The following is an 11,898-nucleotide window of genomic DNA, read 5'->3' as shown; positions in this document are numbered from 1 at the left end:
CCCCTCCCCCACATCAGCGTTCAGTGGTGTTTTCCAACCTGTTTCAAAACTACAACTCCCATCAACAAAATGCTGTCAAGGCATGATGGGGGGTTGTCATTTTAAAACAGCTGGAGGCACACAATCTGTGGAGCACTGTCTTACGGTATATTGCGTCAAATAACTGATGGTGTATGATTGCGTCCAGGCGGGAGGTGTATCACATGCAGAAGGAGCTCCTGAAAGAGAGGACGCGCTGCAGAGCCCTGGAGGAGGAGCTGGAGAACCCCATGAATGTCCACAGATGGAGGAGACTGGAGGTAACTGCTAGGAGTATACAAAGGAACTAACGTCTGAATTCTTTGCAATGAACCGAACATAAAGTGCACATGTCGTTTTAAAGGATTATTATTTTTTTTTTTTTTAAAACATGGCTGGTTTTGTTACATTATAGGAGTACTCCGGTTTACTAAAATGTATCCTCTATCTAAAGGATAGGGATAAGTGTCTGTCTGATCGCGGGGGTCCGACCACTTGGATCTGTAGATGACACACTGTTATGGGGATCTGTAGATGACACACTGTTATGGGGGATCTGTAGATGACACACTGTTATGGGGATCTGTAGATGACACACTGTTATGGGGGATCTGTAGATGACACAGTTATGGGGATCTGTAGATGACACACTGTTATGGGGGATCTGTAGATGACACACTGTTATGGGGGATCTGTAGATGACACTGTTATGGGGGTTCTGTAGATGACACACTGTTATGGGGGATCTGTAGATGACACTAATGGAGGACCTGTAGGTGACACTGTTATGAAGGATCTGTAGGTGACACTGTTATGGGGAATCTGTAGATGACACACTGTTATGGAGGATCTGTAGATGACACTGTTATGGGGATCTGTAGATGACACACTGTTATGGAGGATCTGTAGGTGACACTGTTATGGAGGATCTGTAGGTTACACTGTTATGGGGGATCTGTAGATGACACACTGTTATGGGGGATCTGTAGATGACACACTGTTATGGGGGATCTGTAGATGACACACTGTTATGGGGGATCTGTAGATGACACACTGTTATGGGGGATCTGTAGATGACACACTGTTATGGGGGATCTGTAGATGACACACTGTTATGGTGGATCTGTAGATGACACACTGTTATGGGGGATCTGTAGATGACACACTGTTATGGGGGATCTATAGATGACACACTGTTATGGGGGATCTGTAGGTAACACACTGTTATAGGGGATCTATAGATGACACACTTATGGGGGATCTTTAGATGACACACTGTTATGGGGGATCTGTAGATGACACACTGTTATTAGGGATCTGTAGATGACGCACTGTTGTGGGGGATCTGTAGATGGCACACTGTTATGGGGATCTGTAGATGACACACTGTTATGGAGGATCTATAGATGACACACTGTTATGGGGGATCTATAGATGACACACTGTTATGGGGATCTGTAGATGACTCACTGTTATGGGGGATCTGTAGATGACACACTGTTATGGGGATCTGTAGATGACACACTGCTATGGGGGATCTGTAGATGACACACTGTTATGGGGATCTATAGATGACACACTGTTATGGGGGATCTGTAGATGACACACTGTTATAGGGGATCTATAGATGACACACTTATGGGGGATCTTTAGATGACACACTGTTATGGGGGATCTGTAGATGACACACTGTTATTAGGGATCTGTAGATGACACACTGTTGTGGGGGAGCTGTAGATGGCACACTGTTATGGGGATCTGTAGATGACACACTGTTATGGGGGATCTATAGATGACACACTGTTATGGGGATCTGTTGATGACACACTGTTATGGGGGATCTGTAGATGACACACTGTTATGGGGATCTGTAGATGACACACTGCTAGGGGGGATCTGTAGATGACACACTGTTATGGGGGATCTATAGATGACACACTGTTATGGGGGATCTGTAGATGACACACTGTTATAGGGGATCTATAGATGACACACTTATGGGGGATCTTTAGATGACACACTGTTATGGGGGATCTGTAGATGACACACTGTTATGGGGATCTGTAGATGACACACTGTTATGGGGATCTGTAGATGACACACTGTTATGGGGGATCTGTAGATGACACACTGTTATGGGGGATCTGTAGATGACACACTGTTATGGGGGATCTGTAGATGACACACTGTTATTGGGGGATCTGTAGATGACACACTGTTATTGGGGATCTGTAGATGACACACTGTTATGGAGGATCTATAGATGACACACTGTTATGGGGGATCTGTAGATGACACACTGTTATTGGGGATCTGTAGATGACACACTGTTATTGGGGATCTGTAGATGACACACTGTTATGGGTGATCTGTAGATGACACACTGTTATGGAGGATCTGTAGATGACACACTGTTATTGGGGATCTGTAGATGACACACTGTTATGGGTGATCTGTAGATGACACACTGTTATGGGGGATGTGTAGATGACACACTGTTATGGAGGATCTGTAGATGACACTGTTATGGGGATCTGTAGATGACACACTGTTATGGGGATCTGTAGATGACACACTGTTATGAAGGATCTGTAGATGACACACTGTTATGGGGATCTGTAGATGACACACTGTTATGGAGGATCTGTAGATGACACTGTTATGGAGGATCAGTAGATGACACCCTGTTATGGGGATCTGTAGATGACGCACTGTTATGGGGATCAGTAGATGACACACTGTTATGGGGGATCTGTAGATGATACACTGTTATGAGGATCTGTAGATGACACACTGTTATGGAGGATCTATAGATGACACACTGTTATGGGGGATATGTAGATGACACACTGTTATGGGGGATCTGTAGATGACACACTGTTGTGACATGTCGCCCTGCATCTCTGCTCACCTGTGTATATACTTCTCCCCATTTTCAGGCCAGTGACCCCAGCAGCTACGAGTTGATCCAGAAGATCCACACCCTACAGAATCTGTATGGGGATCTGTAGATGACACACTGCTAGGGGGGATCTGTAGATGACACACTGTTATGGGGGATCTATAGATGACACACTGTTATGGGGGATCTGTAGATGACACACTGTTATAGGGGATCTATAGATGACACACTTATGGGGGATCTTTAGATGACACACTGTTATGGGGGATCTGTAGATGACACACTGTTATGGGGATCTGTAGATGACACACTGTTATGGGGATCTGTAGATGACACACTGTTATGGGGGATCTGTAGATGACACACTGTTATGGGGGATCTGTAGATGACACACTGTTATGGGGGATCTGTAGATGACACACTGTTATTGGGGGATCTGTAGATGACACACTGTTATTGGGGATCTGTAGATGACACACTGTTATGGAGGATCTATAGATGACACACTGTTATGGGGGATCTGTAGATGACACACTGTTATTGGGGATCTGTAGATGACACACTGTTATGGGGGATCTGTAGATGACACACTGTTATGGGGGATCTGTAGATGACACTGTTATGTGGGATCTGTAGATGACACACTGTTATGGGGGATCTGTAGATGACACACTGTTATGGGGGGATCTGTAGATGACACACTGTTATGGGTGATCTGTAGATGACATACTGTTATGGGGGATGTGTAGATGACACACTTATGGGGGATCTGTAGATGACACACTGTTATGGAGGATCTATACATGACACACTGTTATGGGGGATATGTAGATGGCACACTGTTATGGGGGATCTGTAGATGACACACTGTTATGGAGGATCTGTAGATGACACACTGTTATGGAGGATCTATACATGACACACTGTTATGGGGGATATGTAGATGGCACACTGTTATGGGGGATCTGTAGATGACACACTGTTATGGGGGATCTGTAGATGACACACTGTTATGGGGGATCTGTAGATGACACACTGTTATGGAGGATCTGTAGATGACACCCTGTTATGGGGATCTGTAGATGACACACTGTTATGGGGGAATCCGTAGATGACACACTGTTATTGGGATCTGTAGATGACACACTGTTATGGAGGATCTATACATGACACACTGTTACATAGTTAGTACGGTCGAAAAAAGACATATGTCCATCAAGTTCAACCAGGGAATTAAGGGGTAGGGTGTGGCGCGATATTGGGGAAGGGATGAGATTTTATATTTCTTCATAAGCATTAATCTTATTTTGTTCCAGGAATGTATCTAATCCTGTTTTAAAGCTGTTAATTGTTCCTGCTGTGACCAGTTCCTGAGGTAGACCGTTCCATAAATTCACAGTCCTCACGGTAAAGAAGGCGTGTCGCCCCTTGAGACTAAACTTTTTTTTCTCCAGACGGAGGGAGTGCCCCCTCGTCCTTTGGGGGGGTTTAACCTGGAACAGTTTTTCTCCATATTTTTTGTATGGGCCATTAATATACTTATATACGTTTATCATATCCCCCCTTAAACGTCTCTTCTCAAGACTAAACAATTGTAACTCCTTTAATCGCTCCTCATAGCTAAGATGTTCCATGCCCCATATTAGTTTAGTCGCGCGTCTCTGCACCCTTTCCAACTCCGCAGTGTCCCTTTTATGGACAGGTGACCAAAACTGAACAGCATATTCCAGGTGAGGCCGTACCAATGCTTTATAAAGGGGGAGTATTATGTCCCTGTCCCTTGAGTCCATGCCTCTTTTGATACATGACAATATCCTGCCGGCTTTGGAAGCAGCAGCCTGACATTGCATGCTATTCTGTAGTCTGTGATCTACAAGTACACCCAGATCCTTCTCTACCAGTGACTCTGCCAGTTTAATCCCCCCTAAGACATACGATGCATGCAGGTTATTAGTACCCAGATGCATAACTTTACATTTATCCACATTGAACCTCATTTGCCAAGTGGATGCCCAGACACTTAGTCTATCCAAGTCATCTTGTAACTTATGCACATCCTCTATAGACTGTACCGTGCTACAAAGCTTGGTGTCATCTGCAAAGATAGAAACAGAGCTGTTAATACCATCCTCTATATCATTGATAAATAAATTAAACAACAGCGGTCCCAGTACTGAACCTTGGGGTACACCACTAATAACCGGGGACCAATCAGAGTACGAATCATTGACCACCACTCTCTGGGTACGATCCATGAGCCAGTGTTCAATCCAGTTACAAACTAAAATTTCCAAACCCAAAGACCTTAACTTACCTGTCAGACGTCTATGAGGGACAGTATCAAATGCTTTAGCAAAATCCAGAAACACTATATCCACAGCCATTCCTCTGTCAAGGCTTCTACTCACCTCTTCATAAAAGCAAATTAGATTGGTTTGACAACTTCTATCCTTAGTAAACCCATGCTGGCTATCACTTATAATACAATTATCCCCTATGTATTCCTGTATGTAATCCCTTATAAGTCCTTCAAACAATTTACCCACAATGCACGTTAAACTTACCGGTCTATAGTTTCCTGGGGAAGACCTAGAGCCCTTTTTGAAGATTGGCACCACATTCGCCTTGCGCCAGTCCCTTGGCACAATACCAGACACCAGAGAATCTCTAAATATCATGAACAGGGGTACAGATATTACTGAACTTACCTCTCTAAGAACTCTTGGGTGTAGTCCATCCGGTCCTGGGGATTTGCTTACATTTATATTACTTAACTTACCTTGTACCATCTCTACATTAAGCCAGTTCAGTACATTACATGATGTGTTACCAGCACTGACCTGTACATGATGTGTTACCAGCACTGACCTGGCCAATGTCAGCTCCTTCTTCCATAGTGTATACAGAACTAAAGAACCCATTCAGTAGCTCCGCCTTCTCTTGATCGCCTGTGACAACCTCCCCATTATCATTATTAAGGGGTCCTACATGCTCTGTCCTTGGTTTTTTTGCATTTATATATCTAAAAAAATATTTAGGATTAGTTTTGCTTTCTTTGGCCACCTGTCTCTCATTTTGAATTTTTGCTGTTTTTATTACATTTTTACAGATTTTATTAAGCTCCTTGTACTGTTTAAATGTTATCGCTGACCCATCAGATTTGTATTTTTTGAAGGCTATTTTTTTGCTGTTTATTGCTCTTTTAACATCATGTGTCAGCCATGTAGGATTTAGTTTCAATCGTTTATATTTGTTCCCCTTTGGTATATATTTAGCTGTATAGTTATTTAGAGTTAATTTAAAAATGTCCCATTTACCTTCTGTATCAGTATTTGAGAACACCTCCCCCCAGTCTATGTCCTGTAGTGCAGCCCTCAGCCCAGGGAAATTTGCCTTTTTAAAGTTATATGTTTTTGCCTTCCCCGCCTGTCTTTGTTTTCTACATTTTAAGTCAAAAGTAACTATATTGTGGTCGCTATTACCAAGGTTTTCCCGCACAGTTACATTACCAACCAGCTCTGCGTTGTTGGAAATGATCAGATCCAACAAGGCATCACTTCTTGTTGGGTCCTCCACAAACTGGCCCATAAAATTATCCTGCAATAAATTTAGGAATTGTCGCCCCTTTGTAGTTTTAGCCAACCCCGGACCCCAATCTATATCTGGATAGTTAAAATCTCCCATTATTACCACTGTACCTGCCCGGGCGGCCCTCTCTATTTGTTTATGAAGCCGAACTTCTATCTCTTCAGTGATATTAGGGGGTCTGTAGATTACCCCAAATATTATTTTTTCAGTATTTCCCTCCTTTTGTAATTCTACCCACAATGATTCCACATCCTCAGAATCATCACACACTATGGCATCGTTCACACTGACTTTCATACCACTTCTTACATACAGACAGACTCCACCACCTTTTCTGTTCATTCTATCCTTGCGAAACAATGTAAACCCCTGCAGATTGACAGCCCAGTCATGCGAGGAGTCCAGCCATGTCTCAGTGACCCCAACTATATCAATATGTTCCTCCAGTATCAAGGCCTCAAGCTCCCCCATTTTATTTGCTAGGCTTCTGGCATTTGTGAACATACACTTTACATTTCCATCCTTTATGTTATTGGGGTTAATGGGATTCAAGGGTGTAAGTTTTATTTTCCTATGAAGCCTATTCCTATTAACTATTCTAACCCCTCCCTCCGCTCCACCCCCAGGTACATTTATAATTCCCACCTCTCTATCTACACTATCTTCCCCCTCTTTGCTGTAGGTTCCCTCCCCCCAAGTCCCTAGTTTAAACACTCCTCCACCCTTCTAGCCATCTTCTCCCCAAGCAAAGCTGCACCCTCCCCATTGAGGTGCAGCCCGTCCCTACGGTAGAGCCGGTAACCGACAGCGAAGTCAGCCCAGTTCTCCATGAACCCAAACCCTTCCTTCCTACACCAGCTTCTGAGCCACTTGTTTACCTCCCTGATCTCCCGCTGCCTCTCTGGTGCGGCTCGTGGTACTGGTAGTATTTCAGAAAAGACTACCTTGGAGGTCCTTGCCTTAAGCTTGCGGCCTAAGTCCCTGAAATCATTTTTAAGGACACTCCACCTACCTCTTACTTTGTCATTGGTGCCAATATGTACCATGACTGCTGGGTCCTCTCCAGCCCCGCCCAACAACCTGTCAACCCGATCCGCGATGTGCCGAACTCGTGCGCCAGGCAGACAGCACACTGTTCGGCGATCCCGGTCTTTGTGACAGATTGCCCTGTCTGTCCCCCTAATAATTGAGTCCCCCACCACTAGTACCTGTCTGGCCTGCCCTGTACTCCTCCCTCCCTCCTTACTGGAGCAGACACCCCCCTGGCGGTCAGAGGCGGTATCCTGCTGCAGTTCTGCTAGCTCTGTAATGGCATCCCCCTCATCTGCCAAGCGGGCAAACTTGTTGGGGTGTGCCAGTTCAGGACTAGCCTCCCTAACACTTTTTCCCCTACCCCTCTTTCTAACTGTAACCCAGCTAACTGCCTGACTGTCCTGCAACTCCGTCCCACTGTCCTCCCCTACCTCTATTCCCGAGAGTGCCTGCTCAGTGAGCAGGAGACTCCTCTCCATGTTGTTAATGCTTCTCATTGTTGCCAGTCGCCCCTCTAGATGCAGGATCTGGGCTTCCAAACGGACAACTAGCACACATCTCGCACAACAATATGCACCCTCAAACTGTTGTTCAAGGATTGCATACATTGAACAGGATGTACATTGGACTGCATTTTCCAACATGGAGGCCATCTAATTATGGGGATTTCACAAATGTATAGGAAAAAACAGACAGTCAAAATGACACTTAAAATTTTTTGTAGACCTTGTGGGTTCAAAAATTATGGGGGATATGTAGATGGCACACTGTTATGGGGGATCTGTAGATGACACACTGTTATGGGGGATCTGTAGATGACACACTGTTATGGGGGATCTGTAGATGACACACTGTTATGGAGGATCTGTAGATGACACCCTGTTATGGGGATCTGTAGATGACACACTGTTATGGGGATCTGTAGATGACACACTGTTGTGACATGTCGCCCTGCATCTCTGCTCACCTGTGTATATACTTCTCCCCATTTTCAGGCCAGTGACCCCAGCAGCTACGAGTTGATCCAGAAGATCCACACCCTACAGAAACGTCTCATCAGCAAGACTGAGGAGGTGGTGGAGAAGGAGCTGCTGCTGCAGGTGAGCGCAGTACTGTCCTCATTGTTATATGTCTGGGTTATCAGACAGTCATTAGAGGACAGAGCTGCAGTGTCGTCACAGTCTCCTCTCCTGTGATATCCTCACATCTTACATCCCTCTACGCCTCTGCCATCACTCTGTTCTGTAGTTCAGAGCTGTGGCGTCCTCACCGTACAGGGATCTACCAGGGTAATTGAATGGTTAAGTCCGTCATCTCAGAGGACTCTTTGAAGTCGATGTACAATACATTGTATTACCAGCGACTGTATCTAATCATCGGGAGTCTAGGGGCATGAAGGGGTTGAAACACAATTTAGGGGTTAACATGAATAGGAGAATAGAGTGTAAAGGATAACTCTATGCGGTGGCGGAGCGGCATTTCATCCGCCGTCAGGTAATTGGCGCTTGCACTATTGCAGATTCCCTTTTGAAGTTCTCAGTGTTCTTCCATAAGGTGTAATTCACAGTCTGGCCACTAGATGGCACAAGAGTTCAACAGATGAAATGAGGTGTCTCCATAGAGCAGCAGATTGGACATGGGATATCAATGCGCTCTATCAAATCTTATGCAAACTCTTCCCAGGCCTGGCGCCCGGGCAGATGTAATTATACCATTTCAGTCAGCGGGGATGGCAGTAAATTGTATATATTTTTTTTTTTGGTGTGTATTTGTTTGTATTTTGTGTGTGTTTATTGGTGCTCCACTAAAGGTATTCTTTATGTTGTTGCTTTTTGGAATGAAGAAGAACATCTTTCTAAAGTGATCATTTATTGTAAATAGCAGAAATGTGACAAGTAAACAGATAGTGCAGTCAATTATATAGGGGACCCTGGTCTCGCCCTTATCTATCCTGCCTAATAATAGTAGTTCCCCTGTCCTTATGACCGGAGCCTACACCGGAACCTCCTAACTGCTCCTTCGCTAAGGTGGGGATCGTTCAAAGTAATAAGGACAGGGGACCTACTATTATTAGGCAGGGCGCTATAGATAAGGGCGAGACCAGGGTCCCCTATTTAATTGGCTGTACTATCTGTTTACTTGTCACATTTTTTGCCATTCACAATTAATGATCACTTTGGAAAGTTGTTCTTGATTTTATATAGGGTTAAACATGTTTCCTATATTATCTTAGATGTGTAACGTCTATATTAGTTACTTCTATGCGACATTGGAGTCTGGATGTAGAGGTTGGGGGTGCCAAGGGGCAGGTGTCACTTTCCTGCGCGCCCGTACGGTGGTGACGTAGGATCAAGAATTATTGTGTTTATAGCAGTGGTCTCAAACCAAGGCCCTCCAGATGTTGCAAAACTTAAATTCCCAGCATGCACGGACAGCCAGGAGGGGGCGTGGCGTGACATCACGTCCCCGTCTCAGAGGCAGGGCCCGGCATAGAATGCTGGGGGGAGGCACCGAGATCGCAGGGGGTCCCCAGCGGCAGGACACCTGCGATCATCCATCTTATCCTCTTTCCTTTGGATAGGGGATCAGATGTATAAAGCCGGAATACCCCTTTAAGAGATTGCCACTCAAATATGCACTAGTACCTAATCACTAAGTCCGCACCTCTAAAGAGGTAGCTAAACGTCTATGTCAGTGGTCCTAAAACTGTGGCCCTCCAGATGTTGCAAAACTACAACTCCCAGCATGCCTGGACAGCCAACGGCTGTCCAGGCATGCTGGGAATTGTAGTTTTGCAACATCTGGAGGGCCACAGTTTGGGGATCACTGGTCTATGTGTACTTATCAGTGTACACTAGTGTCCAAAGATGCGACAATCAATGGTGCTATTAAGTAGTGTACGTAACCAGTAATGCTCATGCATCTGCAGTATGCACGGCTAATGTTGGCTGTCCGGACATGCTGGGGGTTGTACTTTTGCAACAGCTGGAGGAACCCTGGTTGGGAAACACTGTTCTTAGTAATTATTGGGGGGAAAGATAAAAAACCTGATGCTCACCTAGCCCCGGTCCCCTTAGGTCTCCTGCAGATCCCATTCTCCTCCATGCAGGCCAGTGATTGGCAGAGAAGGAAGGTCCTATAAGTCCCATAAGACACCGGACTGCATAAGCATCATTTCCCCCCCCCCCCCCGTGCCCCAGCACAACATTAAAGGGGTACTCCGAAGGAAAACACATTTTTTTAATCACCTGTTGCCAGAAAGTTAAACAGATTTGTAAATTACTTGTAAAAATCTTATTCCTTCCAGCACTTATCAGCTGCTGTATACTACAGAGGAAGTTATTTTCTTTTTTAATTTCTTACCAGTCTGACCACAGTGCTCTCTGCTGACACCTCTGTCCATTTTAGGAACTGTCCTGAGCAGGAGAGGTTTGCTATGGGGATTTGTTCCTACTCTGGACAGTTCCCTAAAGTGGACAGAGGTGTCAGCAGAGAGCACTGTGGTCAGACAGAAAGAAAAAAAAAAAAAAAAAAGAACTTCCTCTGGAGCATACAGCAGCTGATAAGTACTGGAAGGATTAAGATTTTTAATAGAAGTAATTTACAATTCTATTGAACTTTCTGGCACCAGTTGATTTAAAAACTTGATTTCCACCGGAGTACCCCTTTAATGGGGGGAGATGTGACATGGGGGATATGACACTGGAGAATTGACATGAAATTGTGTGATAAAGGTGAAATGGGGGAGATGTTAAAGAGGTAGTCCAGTGGTGAAAAACGTATCCCCTATCCTAAGGATAGGGGATAAGTTTGAGATCGCGGGGGGTCTGACTGCTGGGGCCCCCTGCGATCTCTCTGTACGGGGCCCCGGCTCTCGGCCCAGATAGCGGGTGTCGACCCCCGCACGAGGCGGCGGCCGACACGCCCCCTCAATACATCTCAATGGCAGAACCGGAGATTGCCGAAGGCAGCGCTTCGGCTCTGCCATAGAGTTGTATTGAGGGGGCGTGTCGGCCGCCGCCTCGTGCGGAGGTCGACACGCCCCCTTCCCGCAGGCTGTCGGGGCTCCGTACAGGAGATCGCAGGGGGCCCCAGCTGTCGGACCCCCGCAATCTGCAACTTATCCCCTATCCTTAGGATAGGGGATAAGTTGTTCACCACTGAGTCACCACTGGACTACTCCTTTAAATGGGGAGATAGAAATGAAATGGAGGGATAGAAATTGGAGATGAGATTGGGCATGAAATTGGGGGATTTCACCATTTGGCTATTATACCGCAATCGCATAACGAAATCGCAATATTTACCTCCATAGTCACAATCGCACATTTCGTGCAGCCCTAAATATAACAGGAAAC

General features: G+C 45.3%; 1 protein-coding gene across 1 annotated transcript in view; it reads left to right on the top strand.

The window, feature by feature from the left end:
- Positions 1-11,898, top strand: part of CFAP58 (cilia and flagella associated protein 58) — a 96,537-nt gene that overhangs the window by 59,877 nt on the left and 24,762 nt on the right. Inside the window, exons 14-15 of the mRNA XM_056531420.1 lie at positions 188-299; positions 8,536-8,640. Of these exons, the coding sequence (XP_056387395.1) occupies positions 188-299; positions 8,536-8,640 (217 nt within the window). The remainder of the gene's footprint in view (positions 1-187; positions 300-8,535; positions 8,641-11,898) is intronic.

Source organism: Hyla sarda, chromosome 7 (genome assembly GCF_029499605.1).
Source record: "Hyla sarda isolate aHylSar1 chromosome 7, aHylSar1.hap1, whole genome shotgun sequence".
Classification (NCBI taxonomy): domain Eukaryota; kingdom Metazoa; phylum Chordata; class Amphibia; order Anura; family Hylidae; genus Hyla; species Hyla sarda.
The sequence above is the reverse complement of the archived record's forward strand: the minus strand, read 5'-3'. Positions and strand labels throughout refer to the sequence as shown.